This window comes from Copadichromis virginalis, linkage group LG20 (genome assembly GCF_057382275.1).
Source record: "Copadichromis virginalis isolate Kocher_CV1m ecotype Utaka linkage group LG20, C_Virginalis_male_GT1.1, whole genome shotgun sequence".
Classification (NCBI taxonomy): Eukaryota; Metazoa; Chordata; class Actinopteri; order Cichliformes; family Cichlidae; genus Copadichromis; species Copadichromis virginalis.
The window spans coordinates 11,836,921-11,859,168 of NC_140637.1; the positions used below are offsets into that span (position 1 = coordinate 11,836,921).

The 22,248-nt window shown below is 41.0% G+C and overlaps 1 protein-coding gene across 3 annotated transcripts in view; it reads left to right on the plus strand.

The window, feature by feature from the left end:
* Nucleotides 1–17,831, plus strand: part of mtor (mechanistic target of rapamycin kinase) — a 75,568-nt gene extending 57,737 nt beyond the window's left edge. For all 3 annotated transcript variants that reach the window (XM_085444785.1, XM_085444787.1, XM_085444786.1), the window contains 22 exons: nt 1,154–1,269; nt 3,665–3,782; nt 4,288–4,485; nt 4,857–4,957; nt 5,149–5,245; nt 5,356–5,454; nt 5,582–5,704; nt 6,366–6,548; nt 7,034–7,168; nt 8,625–8,799; nt 11,023–11,158; nt 11,283–11,430; nt 12,528–12,650; nt 13,189–13,271; nt 13,382–13,454; nt 13,548–13,622; nt 14,920–15,055; nt 15,896–15,961; nt 16,064–16,144; nt 16,417–16,497; nt 16,914–17,019; nt 17,236–17,831. In XM_085444785.1, coding sequence (XP_085300911.1) covers nt 1,154–1,269; nt 3,665–3,782; nt 4,288–4,485; nt 4,857–4,957; nt 5,149–5,245; nt 5,356–5,454; nt 5,582–5,704; nt 6,366–6,548; nt 7,034–7,168; nt 8,625–8,799; nt 11,023–11,158; nt 11,283–11,430; nt 12,528–12,650; nt 13,189–13,271; nt 13,382–13,454; nt 13,548–13,622; nt 14,920–15,055; nt 15,896–15,961; nt 16,064–16,144; nt 16,417–16,497; nt 16,914–17,019; nt 17,236–17,251 — 2,469 coding nt within the window. In that variant the 3' untranslated portion in view covers nt 17,252–17,831. The remainder of the gene's footprint in view (nt 1–1,153; nt 1,270–3,664; nt 3,783–4,287; nt 4,486–4,856; nt 4,958–5,148; nt 5,246–5,355; nt 5,455–5,581; nt 5,705–6,365; nt 6,549–7,033; nt 7,169–8,624; nt 8,800–11,022; nt 11,159–11,282; nt 11,431–12,527; nt 12,651–13,188; nt 13,272–13,381; nt 13,455–13,547; nt 13,623–14,919; nt 15,056–15,895; nt 15,962–16,063; nt 16,145–16,416; nt 16,498–16,913; nt 17,020–17,235) is intronic.
* Nucleotides 17,832–22,248: the final 4,417 nt, after the last annotated feature.

Sequence of the window (22,248 nt, forward strand, 5' to 3'; positions counted from 1 at the left end):
AAATGTATAATTTTGCAGAGTGCTGTGATAAGTGGCAGATTTGACAGAATTACAATATTTCATTGATCAGTAAAACAACCCAGCTGTTACATTTACATGAATGTTGTTATTAATCTTAAATATCCATGGCAACAATGGAAAAAGTGCTAATAAATGTTAGTACTTCTTCAGAAACACTTGTTCTTTCTGTGTTCCAGCATTCAGCACAGTAACACAGGTCAAACTGCCAAATACTGGTGGCAGTGACTCAAGGTTTCAATGTGTGTGTCACCCTGTGCCATTTTACACACGCAAGCACACTTGCACCCATTCGCAAACAGTATACACACCCCCAAACGCACTTAAACATGTCCAGATTTATTTCTAGGTGTTAAATAGCATATGTGGCTCCAGGCTGCATTCTCATTAGGGGACTTAGGTAAGTGTGAGTGTGAGCATGAGCACTGCTGTTGCCAGGACCAGCTGCTCTGCTCAACTGACAAATAATATAAAAACAGAGACCAAGAGCAGGGGCAGGACCCTACTGTTTCTGGGTTTTAAAATGTTCAGGGACATTAGCCCTGTCACTGATGACTGAATCACACAGTAGTAAGGCATCTACCAGTAATAGTCAAATTAGCATTAAAGGCAATGCTTTTGGAAATGATGGCTTTATCTGTTTTCTCTTGTTTCAAACTGTGATCTTAAAGTCATTCATATATATGCATTCATGCAGATGATCAGGTGAAAAAGATGTAGATTACTGGTCAGCATTGGAAGTCTGGGGATGTTGAATAGTGTATAGGACACTTTTCTTTGCTTTAAGATCACGTCATAGGAGGTCTTAACCAGCTTAACAAAAACCTTGACTGCAGAGGTGTGCTAGCAAAACAGAATAGCAGGCTTTCCCCTGTAGAACCAACAGTAAGCCCACCGACACTGATATGTTCAGAAAACAGTGTTTGCTGTTGGTTGTCGTGAATGCACGAATTAAAAAAGTGATCAGCGTTGATAAAACACTCACAAACCTGTCAAACCAGAAATAAAAGACTAATCATAAATGTGCAGTTTGTGTAGTTTGACTTAACTGATTTCGTTAGGATGCAAACCGTACACAAATATATTTTAAAGTCATGCTAAAGTTTATTTGCTATTGCTATTTGCATCTCTCCAGATCGACGCTTTCCAGCACATGCAGCATTTTGTGCAAGGAGTGCAACAGCAAGCTCAACACGCCGTTGCAGCTGAGGACCATCAGCGGAAGCAGGAGCTCTACAAGCTGATGGCCAGGTCTGACCTTTTTCTGGAAACACAGTAACACAGACGTATCGCCAAACAAATACAAGCTTTCTTGGAGAACATGTCACAGGAGGAAGTGTAACGAGTTAACAAGGAAAATTAAACCTGTTTGTTATTTCAGTTTCATAATCCTGGGATTATTCACACTGACTCAATGTCACACTTTTCTGAGTTAACTGAGTGTAACAAGGGCCATCACTTATGTTAATATTGACAACAGAACATTAAATGGTTGCATTTTAAGTTGAGTTTTCTTTAAAGATGGAAAAATAGAAGTGGACTTTCAGAACTGCAATGTTGTAGCTTTAGTTTTAAAGAAATCATTTAAGAAGCTGAGAATTTATTCCCCTTTGCCAGTCTCTGTATACCCACTCTGGCATGGCAGAGAAAACTCAAAGCAACATGCTGAGGCAAGGAAAAAGTAACCTCATGTATTTCCTCCCTCATGCTCTAAACACGTAGGGTCATGTCCAGTGCAGTTTTATTTCCACGAGCGTGACCCATTCTGGCATAGCACCTTTTACAAATCCACCGGCATCCTGTGTGATTTTAGTTTTTTCTGTTCTTCCAAGGCTCAAAGCTTTCAATAAACAAATCTATTGGCAGGAAATGTGGCACCATGCTGATGGGTATCACCACCACAGTGCTGTTAGTTTGCACCTTTTCCAGTAGGCGCTGTGCTGTTCATTTGATAGTCCTGGCACATTGGTTTGCACCTTTACCCTATCATCACCTCACCTCACAGTGGAAGAAAGATGCAGTAAAGTCTTTTGAAAACTCGACATTCCAGTAGCTGTTGTGTGGTTTTAGATTGTGATTTTTTTATTTTTATTTTTCTTTGGGCTGAGAAAATGGAAGGTTTCATGTTCCCAAAAATGACTGGGAAAGACTTCAGACTGTTAAAAAAGATGCACGCTCTTGTGGGCTCATCAAAATATTTGAGAAAGATATCTAAGACTTCCTTCTTTTATGGTTTAGCTGCTTTTCTTTGTGCAGAAGAGACTGATTACTTTTTAAAGAATTTGGATGTGCTGCATTGTTTCTCAAATAAGTCAAAATAAGCAAGAGGTGTTGCATGGGAACAGGTATAATCCATGTACAGTAAATCACACAGTGTCATTTGGCCATGTGCACAGAGCAGTCATGTGTACCCTCCCATCTCATAAATCAAACGTGACAACACATAAGTGGGAACGTGGGTAGAAGGGGCTTTTTCCACTCACTTTTTCATCTTCCACAGAATGGTTGTGTAAAAAAAAAAAAAAGAAGAAAAAAATGCATGACGGGGAAAAACACCTGTACGCTGTCAGTCAGGACGGGTTCTCTCTAGACATTCTGACACACTTTCTTTAATACAGCCTGACTACATGGTATGGAGAACACCTGGACTGCTCAGACACTCACATATACACAGTCATACAGACACCTCCACCCCCAAACTATCCTGTATAATTCCACTGATACTAATCAATAACTCTGGGGTCTGCAGCCGGAAGAAACATGTTCCAATGTCACCAGATGCCTCGCCTTAACTCCTTCTTTCAGTAAAAGTTGAACCTGTCAACAGTTTACGGACACAGTTCCACACAGATGCTGAACTTGAGCTGTACATCTGCATGGAAAAGCACTCGTACGAAATTACGTAATCCAAAAGGCAATTTATTGGAGGGGCTCTGACATATTCACAGTACTGATAGATGGTGTGACAAAGCAGTTCTTGCCAGTTTCTCAGTTTAAAGTAGTTTTATCTGAATTATGTGTCTTGGCCCTGCCAAGCACAACTAGTTTGACTTTTGCCTGTAAGCATCTGTGTTTTTTTGGATGATGGATTGAGCAAAGTCCTCCTGGGATGCCACAAAGCTCACCGTTGGGTTAAATTAGAGGAAAATTGGTTTGGATAATTGAAAATCTCCAGCCTTTCAGTAGATAAATGAACTGTTGCCTCACGTATTACTACTTCTGATATATGCCTATGAGACTTCCAAGCTGTGCATCATTATCGGACCTTTTTATATAAACTACCCTTGGATTTCCTGAATGTGACTGCCAAGTCTTTATAAGCAATGACAACATAAGCAAGCTTATAAACTCATGGAGATATTTCTTTTTGGCTTGTCCCTGGCGTACATTTGTTTCCTTGTCACTAATGTAGTCACTGAATTATCTTCTTCTGCAGAGCTTCTCTTAATGGCGCTGATCTTTATTACCTTCTCATGGTCTAAAAGAGGTTTTTATTCTTAATGCCAGAAATATCAAGGGCTTAAATCTGACTTATAATATATAGTGCACCAAATAACTTCTTTCTGCCAGTCAAAATGGTATATTTACATGTGATTGAAGTACTAATGTTAGAGTGAATTTCCCTCTTCTCTCTTTCTCCATTTAGATGTTTCTTGAAGCTGGGGGAGTGGCAGCTCAGTCTGCAGGGCATCAATGAGAGCACCATCCCCAAAGTTCTGCAGTATTACAGCAATTCAACTGAGCATGACCGCAACTGGTACAAGGTCAGCTCCTCTCTTTTAACTCTGACCTTTAACGTTTGGCTTCTCTCTCTGGCTGCAATAAAATCCCAGCTGTGTCAGTAAGTAAACGTCTCAGCCCTGTTATGCCACTACGAAAACCTTAGACCTCCATTCTTGCGCCCTTATTATTTTGCTCAGTAGATACTCTCCAATTGTTTTCTGCGCTCCATCACATCAAAGATATGTGGTGATGGAAGAGCTGAAAGCATCTCTGCTTTTTCTGCCTGTGCTGCAGGCTACAGAGATGTCTCTACAGACTCTCTCCCCATCCATCTTCACCAACTTGCTTCAGCTTCAACCTTTAATAGCAGGTTGCATAACAGTGCAAACATCAAACTCATATGTTTGTATGAGAGAAATTACAGCGCCCTGGGAGATATCTGTCCCATAGCAAACTGGAAAATGACATCATGAACAAACGTGGAAGTTATTTCCAGTTAATAGCTCCGAACACCAGTTTCACTCAGTTTGAACCATCTTTCGGCAGGCTTGGCACGCCTGGGCTGTGATGAATTTTGAGGCAGTGCTGCACTACAAACACCAAAACCAAGGGCGAGATGAAAAGAAGAAGCTGCGGCACGCCAGTGGTGCCAGTGCTAATAGTGAAGCCAGCAACAGCGACAGTGAAGTTGACAGCACTGATCCCAGTCCTGTGCCCTCACCAGGTCAGAAGAAGGTCAATGAGGTGAGTTACGGAAATGACACTGAGCATTCGGTGTCCTCTTGTCCAAGCGCTCTAAATTCAGCTAGTGCTTTATGATACTTAACATACCTGACTTGGTGTGTAAGCCATTATACACATATTATCGCCAATTTTCAAAACTGTTCATCAGTCAGAATCTTTTAATGTCTCGCTGTCATCTAAAACACATTAAACATATAAGAATTCAGGTTCAAACTGATAATACACCACATAAATCTAAAACCGCAATATTTGACATCAAAATGGTCAAAAGTCAAGACTGACATGGCTGAAAACTGCAGCTTGACTTGTGTCATCTGACTGTTTGTTTTTTAATCATGAAAAGCATATTTTTTTATACTCTCTCGCTTTAGGACCTCTCAAAGACGTTGCTCCTGTACACAGTTCCTGCTGTGCAAGGTTTTTTCCGCTCCATTTCCCTGTCCAGAGGAAATAACTTGCAGGACACGCTTAGGTGAGTTGTGTCTGACTGTAACACACACACACACACACACACACACACACACACACACTGGACAAGTAGCCCAAAGAGCACCCATACATGCTATGTGAGTACAGGAGGCCCTCTAGTGGCTGACTGTGATTGATTCACAATGGTCAAAAAGGAAGAGAGAGTCTAGTTTTATTTTGTTTTCTACTGCTCAGGGTTTTGACTCTGTGGTTTGATTATGGTCACTGGCCCGAAGTGAATGAAGCTCTGGTGGAAGGCATCAAGACCATTCAAATAGACACCTGGCTGCAGGTAATATATGTAGAGAAATAAAATCATATGAAAAATATTTTTTTGGGTGGGAGAAAAGGCTGATTTGAGTGCAATTTTGAGAGAATAGTGCAATGTTTTTATATTTACAGGTCATCCCGCAGCTTATAGCTCGAATCGACACCCCTCGAGCCCTGGTGGGCCGTCTGATCCACCAGCTGCTAACCGACATTGGACGATATCATCCCCAGGTAAGTCTGCTTATTCTACTGGAGGCTATATTTTAGAACACAGAACAGCCACACAGCCATATTTCTTTTATGAAAAGTTAAAAGCTGTACCCTCAGTGATCAGCGTTTGTTCTGTGTTCACATGCAGGCTTTGATCTACCCACTGACTGTGGCTTCAAAGTCCACCACTACCGCCCGCCACAATGCTGCCAACAAGATCCTGAAGAACATGTGTGAACACTGCAACACCTTAGTTCAGCAAGCTATGATGGTAAAACATCTCTGTTGCACTACTGAATTAAAACATCTTTATAAATTGCATAGTAAATAGTTGTGGGTTTGTTCCATTGGGTTAAATGTGAACTTTATAGTCTAGTGGTCTAAACATTTGGCTAACAAGTGGCTGATCCCTGGTTTGAACCTGGGAGAAGACACAAGGTTCCAGCGTCCAGCATTTAAATAAATGAATTAAGACTAAACCTGCCAAGTCAAACAGAGCTAACTGCTGTGGCGATTCCATATTAATGAGGGAGCAGAGCTGACAGTAGCTTCTTCTTTATATATATAATTAACAAAATATTTAATTTCCAAACAGGAGTTATAGAAATGTAGATAAGGTTTTCTGGTTCTTGTTATGACTTGTTGTATCATTTAAAATTAAATGGGAAAGGCTAATTAGCAGCAGAGGAGGAAATTCAGCCTTTTTTGTTGTGATTGTGAACATTTCTAATTGTAATTGAATTGTAATGTACATCACCCTGTAAAAGGAAAAAGCTTGATGAAGGTGAACTTTGCATTTCCTTTTTTCTTTAAAATATTTGCAATTTATATTTTCTGTATAAAACAATTTTAAATTGTCGAGATTTTACCTGTAAAAACAGGTCATCATTACGCTACAGACTGACCTTTTCCTTTTGTTTCCCTTCATCCAGGTGAGTGAGGAGCTCATCCGAGTGGCCATCTTGTGGCATGAGATGTGGCACGAGGGCCTTGAAGAGGCATCCCGTCTGTACTTCGGTGAGCGCAACGTCAAGGGCATGTTTGCTGTACTGGAACCCCTACATGCCATGATGGAGAGGGGACCACAGACCCTCAAAGAGACCTCTTTCAATCAGGTTTGAATCTTCTCGGTTTGATTTGTTGTCGCGGTGCAAGCAATGATGACAGGGACTGGAAACAGTACTCAAGCATGTGTGCACTGGCTTCTGATTCTGTTCCTAAATGTAAATGATGGCTTTCACATTATTTTATTGCATTTCTGTCAAAAAAGGCTTAAAGATTAATGATTAAACATTCTATCCATGCTTCAACTAAACTGTTGAAAACAAAATGTGTTCTGATATGGAGGCCGGAAGATAGAAAATTGATGTTAAATCATTCTACCTTATAGAGGGGCCTTGGTGGCCTGTGCATATTATATATATACTTTTTTTTTGGATCCTCATCAGCAACAGCAGTGGTAGAAATATTTCCAAGCTTCCACCATCCCACACAATATAAATTTATCATAAGCCAAATTAAAAATTTAATAGCTTTCAGGAGAGAAAAGAAATTGGACACAAAAAGAAAACACTTGTGTTTCTCTTACTTCATGCTACAGGCTTATGGGAGGGACCTGATGGAGGCACAAGACTGGTGCAGGAAGTACATGCGCTCTGGAAATGTTAAAGACCTGACTCAGGCCTGGGACCTCTACTACCACGTGTTCAGACGCATCTCCAAGCAGCTGCCACAGGTGATTGAAAATATGAAGCCTACAGTCAGTTACACTACTTTTTTTGTTAATAATATATAAATCACCATCCTAATGATCACTGCAGTGTGCCTCATATAGTAATATTCAACAGTATATGCAGTGTATGTACAGTGTTAGCATTTTTGTGCACGTACTGTGTCATATGGTACGTCAGAGTACGTCTTTTGTGCCTCCTGGAAAAATCTGAGCTGACATCTCACCACGTCTGTGTCCATTCCAGTGTTTCATCAGATTATAGATTTTGCATTTCATGCCCCGACTCATTCTTTGATCTTAAGATGGTAAATGTCTCCTAGTCGTGTAATATGACATAAAAGACTAATGGCTACTGTGTGTTTTTTGCCAGCATACCAACATTAGAAACAACACTGAATGGGAGCTAATGATAGCGACTTCTTTCATTCCCCCATCTCTGTTTAAAGTCATTGAGCAGGAAGAAAAAAACTAATGTTGCAAGATGTTGAAAGACGGCAGGATGGTGATGAGAGTGATGATGTAGGAAGAGGAATGGCACAGCATCAGTGGATAGCATTGCTCATTTTATTGTCACGCCCTCAGGCGCCACTCTGTCTATTAAATTATGGCATAATATCCTAATGTAAAATTTCACAAGAGGCAGAATATTTTTCGAGATATATTTTACAAGTTGCAGGTAGTTTATTTTCTGTGGTCAATTGTTTGGTTTTAACTATCAGCATCTGTCAGATTGTTGTAGCCACTTTGGTACAACATAATGGGTAGATGCTTCAATAGAAAGCAGGGCTTGTTGCTATAGGAGAAGAGATGAAATTGAATTGATAGATGCCATTCCTAGCAGCTATCATCACATTGTTGAAGAGTGACATTAAAAATAGTTCTGTCAGCAGCTTGTACTGCACATAATAAATGAAGATGGCGATGCTATTTGACACTGTAGCATGGCCCTGCTCTCAAGGATGCACCCTGCTGTGACATTACAGTACGCAGCATGAAATACACTGCAGCATTACGACATGCTGGGAGCAGTGCAAATATTCCCCCACAGGGCATTAACATAGAGATAAACCCTTCCCAGAATGCATCCAAATGGCAGTTCCAGCGCAGGGCGGGACAGTAACCATACATCAGCATTCAGAAATGAACCATAAAGGCCTTTAAATAGTGTGCCACATTCAGATTTGATGCAGTGTAAATGACTGATGGTTGCAGACAAGCAGCAAATGCATTAAGAAAGTGAAATGTTCCAGATGATTTATAAAAAGCTGCGTATAAACAAGTTTCTCTGGATAAAGCCTTTTAACTTGGATATGAGCCAGTGTCTGCTACAATATGCATATTGCTTTAGGCACTGTTGGCTTGGCAGGCGCTGCTTTGTCAGTGAAGTTTTTGTACACAAGACTTAAAACTAATTGTCTCTTCCTGTGCTACACCCCCACCTCATCAACTTTCCTCACAGCTGACCTCCCTGGAGCTGCAATATGTTTCTCCGAAGCTGCTGATGTGTCGAGACCTGGAGCTTGCTGTACCCGGCACTTATGACCCCAACCAGCCTATCATTCGCATCCAGTCCATCGCCCCCTCCCTGCAGGTCATCACCTCCAAGCAGCGCCCACGCAAACTCACCATCATGGGTAAGATTAGGAGAAAATTGCACAGCCCTTGTGGCTCTGAACCCATTATATTAGGAAAATGGATTAAAGAATATTTCTAGTCATATGCTTTCAGCGGGCATGGGCCGTCACATTAGAGAAAATTCAATATTAATCGAATCCAACAATAAACAGGGCACAGTTTATTTTGAATTCATCGGTCATGGCATGTGGTGTGGCTAGAATATGACCGTAGAAAACGTTCATACCACCAGAAGCAAGATCAAACAAGTGATAAGCAAATATGAATTCCACTCACCACACGTGGACCAGACTCGATGGTTATTTAACTTTCTACCAAAAGAGTCTTGGTTTTTTTCCCAGTCTCTTCCGAATGAACATACGGGGGCACACCACGGTTCGTCACAAACCCTCCCAACACTGTTCTTTGTTATTAAATTGAATACTGAAATAAATAACTTTGACATGCTACCCTCTGCTCCGTTGTGTGATATGAAATATGACAGCGAAGTGCTTCTAAAATGGCAAAGCACTGTAATATCACATTGTCTTGAAGCCAAATCCACACATTATCAATCATAAACTGTTCATTCTGCTTCACACATTTTATGCCCCTGTACCAGCGCCAGCCGTGACCGGAGGCAATATGTTTTTGGGTTGTCCTACCCCACTGTCGGTAAATCTGATTCTCACGATATCTTAGGGATTCATTGCCCTTCAGGGACATTTTGCCACAAACATCCACTAGGTCTCGGTGGACTGAATTAATAAGCTACAATATAAGATATAATAATAATACGTGTCTAATAAGTCAAAAATGCTAAATTGATGAGATAATGTAGGCAAAAGGTCAAAGTTTGACTTCAGTGTGACGACATAATTTTCTGCAAAAGAAACTTTTCTGGCCGTTATTCAACACCATACCTCAGAAGCACAAGGGGAGATTGTGACCATATTTCACGTGTAGTCGGATATTGAATTGGTGACACTGAGGTGCGGTTTCCACCTTGAAACTACAGTGATAGATTTTTTTTTTTGTGCTGCAGGGCTGATAGTGTGTGTGAAGCATACATGATTTAGAATTTGTAGCGCAGAGCAATATCCCTGTTTGAACCGTCATCACAGGACTTTGTGTTTCTTCAGAATCAGCGTTATTGACCAAGTTTAATTCCTTCAAAGTCTGCACAGACAGCTGCAGCTTTACTGCTGGGGAGAGGTTACAACTGCAAAACTTCTCTGGACAATACTGTACTTTGTTCTGATGTATTCCTTCAGTGTTATATAACACACTCTGTAAAAGATGATGGCTAATAAATCAACTGACCTCTGGAGCAAGACTTCAGATTAAGACCTGTCAGCCACTGCAGGCAACCTAGATTTACTTTCGATGCTCCTTCTTCTGGTACAATGTACTTACTGGGGTTGTCATTAGAAGCAGACCCGGGATAGAACAGGGGCATTATTTTCCACTGGAAGCTTCGTTTTACTCCATTAAAGGTAGTACTGTGTTGGTGAAATAGTGGAGCAATTAGATAAGTGTCATTGTCTGTAATTCAGATAAGTGAAACATGTTTTCCTGTCTGTCATGCTGAAAACTTCATTCTGCTCAAGAGGACTGAGTCAATATCATAGTTCATCCAGCAGCTATTAACATACTGAAAGTATTGTGGTACTTCATAAGCATCATAGGCTTTCAGAGTCTTTTTAATCCTTTATTGCATATCTGCTGTTTATTTGGTCAGAATTATTCGCGTCCTGATGCTAATAGTCAGTTGCGAATCCTTTTTGCTGGAATTCTTCTTTAGTTCGTGGCACGATGATTTCTGAAGTGACAGCTCAAACACTCGCCGAAGTTTTTCTACTGTGTGTAAATTGGAAGATAAACCTCAGTTTAAGCTTAATTTTACAAACTTTTAGCATTGCAAAGTTAAAACACCTAAATTGCACAGCAGTACTTTGTGCTATGGCTCAGGGTAAAGGTCAGTATAGAAAACGAGTATATTTAGAAATCCTGTGTTGAAAATTTCTCGCTCTGTTGAAAAGCACTTGGGGAATTTTTGACAAAGCTCACCAAAGGTGAGCTGATCATTTTGTTCTCATTTGTTCTCATACTCAGAGGAGTATGAGTTGACCCTGGCAAAAATACAGAGCACTGCCATTTCCAACCATTAAGAGTTTATTTATGCATTTCTTTCCATTGTTCAAGCAGTCCATCATTGTTGTATTTTATTGCCCCATCTGCAGGTAGTAATGGCCACGAGTTCATGTTCCTGTTGAAGGGCCATGAGGACTTGAGGCAGGATGAGAGAGTCATGCAGCTGTTCGGTCTGGTTAACACGCTTCTGGCAAACGACCCTGCGTCCTTGCGCAAGAACCTCAGGTAGACACACACTCTGGCGTCACCACACACGCACAAATTCCAAGAAACAGTTGTGTTTTACTCACCTCGCACATACCTGACAAAGTTGTTTGTGCTCAACCCGGCTGTGTGTTGTCTTCATCAGCATTCAGCGCTACGCAGTGATCCCCCTGTCCACCAACTCGGGCCTGATTGGCTGGGTGCCCCACTGTGACACCCTGCATGCCCTCATCAGAGACTACAGAGAGAAGAAAAAGATTTTGCTCAACATTGAACATCGCATCATGCTCAGGGTGAGGAACTGCTTCTATTTCCACTGTCTGAATAAGTGACAACAGTTTCAGGATGTTTTCTCTCCAACTATGTGCTTATTTACGTTGTTTGATCCCATTAGTTACTTTTTCAGCCAGTTAGCTTCCTTTGGAACTTCAGCATGTCACAAAAAACACATTCACATGATGAATTAGCTTCCTGTCTTACTAAATACATTTTAATGTGTTATTGGCTGAACGTACTCACATGTTGTTTATGTTTCGTGCCAACAAGCTGGTCCTATTCGTTTATATAAATTGTCATTTTCATATAAAACTACAGACTAAATAGATTCATCAGAGCTGAGGAAGCATCTGTTTCCAGTGATTATATTGATGAATACCAATCACTCTTTGTGAAAACACATTTACAGATTTTTAATTGTGACAAATTAACTGCAGATCCCCCCCGGAATTCCTAATTAGTCAAAGGAGAACAACAAAATACATAATTTTCTTTGCTAAAACATCACTGCAGAAAGTAAAAGCTCTTGACCCAATACCAGGATCAGGGGGGAAAGTCAGTGGTTTGATGCCTGGCTCCTTCAGTCTTCATGCCAAAATGTCGTTGGGGAAAAATCATGAAGGACAAACACTTCACTTCAGCTGTGTGTGAGTGTGTCTGTGATAGAAACAGCAAATGGGTGAATGTGGCTTATAGTGTGACGTTTACAAGGCCTTAAAACCAGAAAAAGATTTGCACAATTTGCATCCAGTTTATGATTTTCAATCAGATTAATCTGACTTTTTTTCCCCTTTTAAACATATTAACAGCCTATCCTAGCTGCCTCTTGCAGGCCCCCAGGCTGTCGGTGGTCTGAATAAAAACAGAAAGAAACCAAATATCAGATATTTAAGAACAGCGGTTTATTTCCAAAAGTATTTGATTAACATTTGTAAATGTCTTTTCTTATACTGGTGAGCAGTTACATTTTGAACACAATCGAACACCATGGGGGTGACAACTCAAGTTTTATGAATGTCTATGTTCTGTCGATCACCTGTGCTTCTTGCTAATTGTTTGAATTTTTAAATTCTGAATAGCGAAAGACTTTAAAGACTTTCAACTCTCACTCCAGATGGCTCCAGACTACGACCACCTGACGCTGATGGAGAAGGTGGAGGTGTTTGAACATGCTGTCAATAACACAGCCGGAGACGACCTGGCCAAGCTCTTGTGGCTCAAGAGCCCCAGCTCTGAGGTAAAGTGCTTCACTTCTATACTTTGTCAGCAGTGCAGAGGAGGGGACTTGGTCTTTTCACTATCTTTATGTATTCAGTGGTACTTGGATAAAATATCAAGAGAGTCTAATTATAGATCCAATAACTTCTTGAATTAACATCTCTTCCTAAATAAAATACCGCGTCACCTCAAAACTGGTCTTCCTTTGGGAAAGGTTTTCATTGGATGCAGACCAAGCAAAGTAGGTCTTTGTAGTTTCTCATTTTTCTGATTACTGCGGGGATACAGGTGTAGTGAAATAAAATTGTTGTTTTCCCTAAAGAATGGGTTTTCTGGGTTATCTGTCCTACTTTTAAAGCACCGACTCTGCAGGATTTCACTAAGAGACCATCAAATTGAATCAGTTTTAGTACCCCGTGTACCTGATGCTCCATGTGTTTAAGTGTCTGGAAAGATGTGTTCAGCAGCCTGCCAGAGATTTCTGTTTCATTTCCCACAATATTTTTTTATTATGACCTAGAGGAGCGCTCAGAACACAAATGTTATTTCTCCTACAGGTGTGGTTCGACAGGAGGACGAACTACACTCGATCCCTGGCTGTGATGTCCATGGTGGGCTACATCCTCGGACTGGGTGACAGGTGAGCTTCTCAAACAAAACACTAAAAACCCTATATTAATGTAAAAAAGTGTTAGAATGGCCACAAAGAAAATGGTAAAACATTATTGAGGAGATGTTTCTGTTCTCCAGGCATCCATCCAATTTGATGTTAGACCGGTTAAGCGGCAAGATCCTACACATCGACTTTGGAGACTGTTTTGAGGTGGGAGGAGATTTGTATTAAATATATTACAAACTTCTCTGATATATATTTAAATATATTTTTTAAACTTACCCTCGTATACATTTCTAACAGGTGGCCATGACCAGAGAAAAGTTCCCTGAAAAGATTCCCTTCCGACTGACTAGGATGCTAACCAATGCTATGGAGGTATACGACTATGCTGGCGTGTGACAAACTGTATGAAGTGTGGTAAAGTGTGCTCACGGTAACACCATGTGTGGTCATGAGTCATTCAATCTGATAGGTAGTTCAATACATAATATTATGAAGAAAGTTCATTTTCCAGGTGCTACAGATTGGCATTTCTTGTGCCTGGTGTCATGGAGATATTTGCTCAACAGTACAGAGCAGCGTCACCCCTGCTCTTACCTTTTCCTTGTCATTTGTTCGCACAGGCAGATATTAATAAAGCTGGTTAAGTATCTCTCCTGCTCGCTGAGGAATGACCACAAAAAATGTAATTCTGTATTTGTGGTAAATTTTAGCCACAGACCGTGTTGGCCTGGTGCTGCTGTTTTGTCCATTACCACGGTTAGGTTAGGTCATTGATTACATTCTCAGTTTGAATTTAGGACGATGATGCTTGTTCGTTTCACTTAGCAACATCCACCTTTATACTAGCTTCATTGTGGCCAGGGGTTTGAAAACAGTCATGATGCAAAATCATGTAGTTGACTTAAACACAAAGACTTAAACCTGAGAGCCAAGAGAATTGGCTTTGGTCAGCTGATCAAAGCTTTTGTGGGCACAAAGAAAAATCTGCCGGAGCTCACAGTTCAAATCAATGTCAGTTATTTTAAGGCAAGTCATTTTTCTCTGCTGCACCGCTATGGCAGATCTTAGGGTTTCCCCACCTGCCAAATGCCTCTTTCACTCCTCCCTATGGCCTAGCTTAAAGCAGTTATAGTCCCGTTTAATTAGGTTAGACAGTCGGAGACTCTGCAACAGAAAAGTCTTTCTAGTACATTCATTTTATTCTGGTGTCAAAGGCCCCCACCCTTAAACACGACAAGTATTCCTCTACTGAAGTGAATCCTGCCTGAGCTGCTTCTTCTTTGTCTTCTTTATTTCATTCCAAATAATAATTAGTCTTCTGTGACTGTGCAGAGTTTTATCAGAAGCTGTGACTCACTGTGCCTTGAATTTAATGAGCAAAGGAAGGAAAGGAATTAAAAATTAAAGCATCAAGAAATAAAATTCTGCATTGTAAGAGGTTTAAGTTTTGCCTTTTAAGCTACTGCAAAAGTTTTTTTTTTTTTTTGTTTTTTTTAGACATATGAAATCTTCTTAAAACTTATTTTCAGCCTTCTAAATACAAACAGAGAGGCTGTTCTACTACTAAACTCAGAACATGTTATTGGATCATTGTTTACAAGTATACTGATATTTCTGTGACGTGCACACGCAGAATGGAAACCTAATTCCCAAATGTCATGTGCGTCAGGTGACGGGCTTGGATGGTAACTACAGGATCACGTGCCACACAGTGATGGAGGTGCTGAGGGAGCACCGGGACAGCGTCATGGCTGTGCTGGAGGCCTTCGTCTACGACCCGCTGCTCAACTGGAGGCTTATGGACAGTAAGGAAATGCCAGCTGTTTAAATTGAGTACAGATGTTAGATCAACATATTACAGCCTCACATAACCACAGCAGCATACCAGCTCAGACCGGTAACAGTTTGGTTAAAGTCAGAGCAGATTACACTTGTTCAAGCTGAAAGACTTCTTTTTGTGGCGGTGAAGAGTGGGGAGCGTTAAATCTACTCGCATCAAGCTGCACTGGACTTCTGCTTAGCTTGTGTTTTCGAGAGAAACGGTTAATGAAGTGCTTCAGACATCTAAAGGTCGCTGGTTAAACTCAAGTGTACACAGTGAATAAATCTCTGTGGCACCTTCTCTACTAATACTGTTATGGTTGCCTTTAGCAAGACATTTAATCAAAAAAAAGTGGAATATGTCACTTTGATTATAAAGGAGTTCAGCATTTTGGGGTTAGTATGTTTAAGAAATAAGAAGCAGCCAGGGATCTGTGCATAAAACCACTTTCTCCTTACAGGGACTTACAGCTGCATTAGTTAAACGCTCATTAGTGTATTCTCTACAGTGTGTGTTACTATAGCCATTTACTGAATAGCCACCAGAGCAAACCGGACCCATTTAATGCAAAGGAGCTGGAAACATGACTTTCAGGTCACAGATGGGTTGAATAAATCTGGGGGACAACATAAAGAGAGAGGCCTTTCCTATAATCTGACCACTTTTAATGAATAGTGCACATAACTGTGGAAGAAACCCGAGTTTCTGTCTTTAAAGCAGTCAGAGAGGTGGTGATCCTTCCTGGTAAATGAGGTAAATGAAATATGCTCCAGAGGAGTTTGTGTATGTTTTTAAATGCACACTTTTCCCGTTTCGCCCACAGCAAACACAAAAGGAACCAAACGCTCCCGCACCAGGACCGACTCGTACACCGCCGGGCAGTCAGTTGGTCAGTTTCCAACACAAGCTGTAACCATAACTATGTTTCATTTTCTATTTAATAAAGGAAAAATCTTTTTTTTAATCTCTGACTATGTGGCGTCATCTACAGAGGCTCTTGAGGGAATTGACCTTGGAGAGACCACGCACAAGAAAGCAGGGACCACTGTGCCCGAGTCGATTCACTCCTTCAGTGAGTTACCTGCTTATTCAGACTTAAGTGATTTTATTTTGTTGTATTACAGCTTTTTAGGTCTGCTCTGCTTATTTTGCCATCAAAATACTGAGCACTCGCTGTCATAATGATCGCTGCAAGTCACTGCTCTGTGGTAAGGCAGGACACAAATCTGCTTTGATTTCCTTTAGCTGCGAACAGGTTTGGTATAGACACAGCATAATTTGTTTTTTTAAAGCTGCCAATAGTTGTTGATGCTAGTATTTTTGTGTGTGTGTGTGTGTTTTTAGTTGGAGATGGCTTGGTACAACCTGAGGCACTCAACAAGAAGGCTATTCAGATTATTAACAGAGTGCGAGACAAACTTACGGGTAAGTGGGACATTTTTACTGCACATTTCACTCTCCCGTCGATAAAGTACCCTCTTTTTTTAAATAAGTAAATGCTAAATATTTATGAATAATATTTTTAATTTAAACACATTGTACTGGAGGTACAAAACATACTTAAAGTTAAATTTCTTGGATAAGCAGGGACTTGCAGTCCATCAGCATCCTCCTGAAACCAAACCAGTCCCAAGTCCCTCGCATACATTTCCAATTTAATGTCTGATCAAAAATGAGCTCAGCAGAGCTTTAATAACAAAAGGGAACATAACAGAGACGAGAGGTCTTTTCAGATCTTGCACTATCCTAAAAGCACCTTTGTGTTGTCTGAACAAAGTCGAGCCGTGTTTGCAGATTGATTTTGCCGGAGCAGATCTGTGACCAGAGTTTGTTCCCTATAGGTCGTGACTTCTCTAACGAAGAGACGCTGGATGTGCCGACACAAGTAGAGCTCCTCATCAAACAAGCCACCTCACATGAAAATCTGTGCCAGTGCTACATCGGATGGTCAGTATGCCTTACATTTTCAGCTTCAGGGTTAGTCAGAGCCTGGCTGCAAGAATCCACCTTAAATCAAACTGAAGTCATGACTTTGAATGTGTGAAGATTGTTGCAGAAAAGTTATCTTGGGCAGTTTTAAATGCAATTACTGTGCCACAGGTTGATCTCTTTTTCTTTCTCTTCTTTTAATTTGACATTTTCTTTTCTCCTCCAAATGTTCAGGTGTCCCTTTTGGTGAAGAAGCGTTTCCACCAGCCAGGATTTACCCTTGACTCTCTCGCACACTGATAGATGAAGTAGGAGCTCTCAGCTCAGATTGGTATCCACTGGAATGTGTCCTCAAGCCACACTGCAGAGCCTAAACAAAGTTTTTCCTCTTTTTTTGTGTTTTGATTTCTTTGTTGTTGTATAATTGTATGGTTTGCCATTTACGTTTATTAGAAAGTACCTTTAGTGCTTTGTTTTTACCTGATTATCATAATTTACCAAATTTTGCAGTCATTGCTCATAATGACCTTGTAATTTGTAATTTTTACCATTATATTTACTCGCTAAAAGCTTTCTACAGTGGCCATATTGTAATCACTAATGACTATTGCTCCACATACTGCTTTCTTCTCATAAAGCCACCAGTCTGTTGTATCATTGTGTATGAATGTGACAAATTTCAGCAACATGATATGCCTTTTACTAACTTAAACATTCTTAAGGGGTTTCTGATGAGCAGAGATCAGTAAGAATTTGATTTCATTTGATTTGAGTGGACTGCGATGTACTCAGTGGGCATTCGTGTGCCATTAAACCCTGTATAGATACCACTGTGACTGTGCTGTGTTCATTGAACTGTACCGATTGCTCATGAAACTGAGATTGTCACACCTACAGCAGTTTAAAAATAGCTAGGGGTAAGGGCGTCCCGGTAGAGAGCGTGCCATGTATCAGCGCTGAGACGTATTGCAGAGTCTGGGGTTTGAATCCAGCCTTCCAGACACTTTGCTGCATGTGATTTCCTCGTCTTTCCCATTTCCTGCTATCAAGTAGAGCAGAAATGATGGGAAAATAGTATGTTCTGTCTCCAAATGAAAATGTGTCGTAGATATTCATTTATTTATTTATTTCAGAAGAGGTGCCACTGTCTTTGTTTTTCTAGCACCGACAGAGGGCACTCTGACTCCTAATAGGATCACTCCCCTCCATCTTCTTTAGGAGACAGGCTTTGGCAGAGGATTCACTCATCAGGCCGGAGAGGATAAGACCACACTAGATCCTTCCCTAAAACCAGAACAAAACAGGAAAAAAATACTAGGTTTCAAGCATGTGCTTTCAAATCGAGATTAGATTCCCCTTTTCTAAAAGCAGCCATTATTTTTTTTATCGTTGTCTGAAGACCACAGGGAGACGCAGTCACTTGCAGCCAATGCAGTCTGACAGAAACAAAACCGAATCAGATGCTGCAAACTGCAGAGGCACTGGAGACAACTATTAATTTGGTTTCCTGTCCTGTTATCTGGTGAGTGCAAGGTAGCTTCTGTTTTTTACTTCTGCTCATTGCTATTCCCCCTCTAATTTCTCCATTTATTTCTTCCCTGCATTCTCCTCTGAAGGTTAATTACTTATAGATAGTTAAGGATTACGGATCAACAGAAAGCAGCCCATTGATCTCTTCCCTGCCGTGCCCACCACTGCAATGTCACACTCTTTACACATTGGGACAAAAGCCTGGTGATTATCTGTTCGTATCGATCGATTCCTCCTCTGTTTTCCCTCGCTTCTTACTCTCCTTCGCTTCCTTCGCCTCCACTCTGTCACTTTGTTCCCTCCTGCTGCCAAAAGCTCATTATTGAAAATGTGACTTTTCATAGTCTGTGCCACCATTTCTGTTGTTCTTTCTCACCCGTCTAATTTGTTTGTATTTTTTTCAGCCTCTCAAGTCTGTTGAGAGGCAGCCGAGTCAATAGCTCAAGTTAAATAGGCTGCATTGATTGGGAGAGGGATTTAGCTGTTTATCAACTGTGGAAATGGGCTAGGGCTGCGGGGGGAAAAAAAAGACACCCGGCACAGGTGTCTGCAAGTCAATGGTGACAAATGATACTCATCGAGAGACAATGCTCCTAAATGAGGGAAGGTGAGAGGCTTGGCGGTAGAAGCTGCTGATGCTGGAGGCCACGCTCCATCAGCCTTTAAGGCTGTCACATGAAGCCGAAACAGGCCTGACACATTAGGAATGATGGGAAATGTAGCAATACATTCGCTCCCCCTCTGGGACTCGAGCCTGTTCCCCCATCCTTGAGCATGTATTTCCCCGCAAGAGCTCCCCTGCAGCTGTTATTCCACATCCATGCATCCTCTTTAGCGTCTCATGACCCTTAGAGATTTCATAAGTGCTCTTCACAACTCTTGCTGTGGCTGGAGTGTAGTCACATACACCCAAGCATGCTCACAGCATAGAGCATGGGTGTTTCTCATTTCTCAGTGAAAGCTTCTAATTTGCTTTAATTTGCTAATATGCGTGTAACAGCTCATGAATAAAATGCATTACAAGCCCAACTGTAAAACCTTGTTCTGTATCTGCAATGACATGAGTAACTAAAAATCTAAGCTGGAACATCACCGTACTCCAGTATTGTTTCTCTTTATAAATTCTATATTTCTGTTTTCAGCAGTTAGCATCATTTTCTATGAGTGAGATTTAAGTTTGAAGAGAGGAAGGAGCGAAAACAAAGGAGCATGAATGCTTATGCAACCTTAATATTACAGATGTGTGTAACTCTACTTATAGTGAATTGTAAACCTCAGTGAGTCTTGTTAAAATGGTCGATGCTCATCTGCAAAAATAACGAGGTCAGTGTCTGCGTAAACTCTGAGCCAACTTCACACACAAACACACAATTTAGGACAGTTTTTTTTTTTTTTTAACTCGTGGCTCTCTGTGATGTCAGAGAGAAGGGATATCCCTAATATGGTCATCTCCGACTTGCAGAAGCCCTACACACCTGATGTCCAAGCATGTTTGCAAAGGTCAGCCATGCAGAAGAAAGGTGGTACAACTTGAGGTACTGCTCCAAGCCCTAGTGTAAGATAAGTAAGTATTATTTTAATCTGTGAATCATACAAAGTTTAGTCCTGTAGAGTCCTAAAATTAAGAATGTGCTCTAGTCTAAGAAGTTTGATGTGAAACCACACATATGAGCTGATCTTAACATTCTCTTGTAAGACGGAGGGCTTTAGAAAACCCCAACAAATGAATTAAGTGAGAGCTGTGAAGTCAACTGGCTGAATGTGAGACGTGATTCATTTTCTCTTCAGGGATGGCAGGTGATGTGGGTCGAAGTGCAGGTTTTTGCTTCACGCCAGATCTAATTAAGGTGTCACAAAAATGTACAGCCCTTTTTTAAAGGTGTGTCAATCAGGCGTGAAAGAGTAGAGCTGGAGGAGAAACTTTCAGGACCTAAATCCAGTTAGAGTCCAGCACAAGGGAGCTGGCTGGATACCCTTTCTGACTGTACCACAAAGGAACGACACACTCCTGTGCCTCTCTGCAGTCATGAGAATGCTTTCTCACTCATACCACGCAATCCCCCTGAACTCAAACACACTGCCATGGATAAAAGCTGTGAAGAGAGAGATGGAGACAGAAGCGATATTGACGGCCGACCAGAGCAGTTCGATAGCAGGCTCTGGAGTTGTGTAAAGTGGGAGCCTGGAGCTAGGACTCTGGCTGTCTTTGTGCACTGTGGTGTAAAGCCAGTATCGATGAACTTGACAGCAGTTTAGCCCGCCTGAGATCTGCTGCTCTCTAAGGACACTTCAGACACATTCTCCTGCCATCTTTAGCCTACTTTACCCTGCCCATTCATGTTCCTCAGAGCAGGGACCTTAAAAAATGTCAGTGGAAGGATTTTCTGTTTCTCTAATCATCTGTTTGTCGATTAGTAGCAGCAAAGAGTGGGGCGATTCAAACGGCACTGAAGTGGTCCACAAATCCAGCATCTGTGGCTTATTGGGATGAATTACTGAAAGAAAGTTAGGCGTGGAAAAAGATACATTTGTTGTTGTTACTGTAAACACAAATATAGAAAGCAGGCCAAGGAGAGGCAAGATGAAAAATTGGGCCAGTTGGGCTTTTTAAGCCTGCACTGCGCATTTTGCATGTCGGCGGCTCCAAATTGCACCGTGCAGTAGTTAACCATTTGAAAAATTACAAGTATAATGCCCAGCGACATCAGCAAATGGCACACAGTATGCTCATTTTTGTGTCGACCGACTCTGCTGGACTGTGATGCTTTTTAACAAAGGATGGAGGGGAACACTTCTAACTGGTGAGTACACCTTCCCCGTCCTCCTCCTTTAACCACTTACATCAGAACAAGGCAAACATGACACCAGAATTATAAGGCTACACACTGCTCTACCTGCTTTTGTTACTGGTAGAAATTACCTTTGCTGAAATAATAGTGAATTCATGCGCACAAAATGATGGTAATACAGCTTTAAATCATGTTTCTTTGTCATTTTTCTACATATGAAGTTCATTTTGGGTACATGCTGAGATGGAGATATGCAACATCTCATTCCATAAACAAAGCCTGATTTCTTACAGAGACCTTACCGTTGATTCTTTTCACCGTTGATCTTTTTTTTTGCTTGTAAATATCTGCAACGACAACTGTTGAGGTTTGTCTTTGGGGGATCGAGTTTATAAATTCAGCATTAGATTTATTTTCCATTACTGTTGTCTGCATGCCTCTCCAAGCCAGTCAAGGATGCAACCACATGTGTCCAGATTAATCCTGCACATGTAGTGAAGACTTTAAAGGAATTTAATAAAAAGTATTATTATTTCTATTTGGCAACAATGTTGATTCTGATAGGACACAGCAACAGAGGAGGATGCTTTAACTATGGATGTTACTAGACAGCAGCCACAGTTTTTAAAACACGAGTGCTTTCAGGAAGTGACACAATTACCACAAGCATCGGATCCAAGGTTAGTTTATATAATATGAAACAGGCTCACAATGTCCTTCTAAAATCGGCTAAGTTATGATTATTATATAAGGTGCAGGGAGTATTATTGCAGGAAACTATAAATATCACAGTGAAGTTGACCTTTAACCTTTTGGAGATGCATTATATGGACAAAAGAATTAGGCCACCTACATGTTACACCTACAGGAGCTGCTGAGCTGTAGAAACCTATGCCGTGAAGCTCCCGGCGTACAGTTTTTGTGCCAC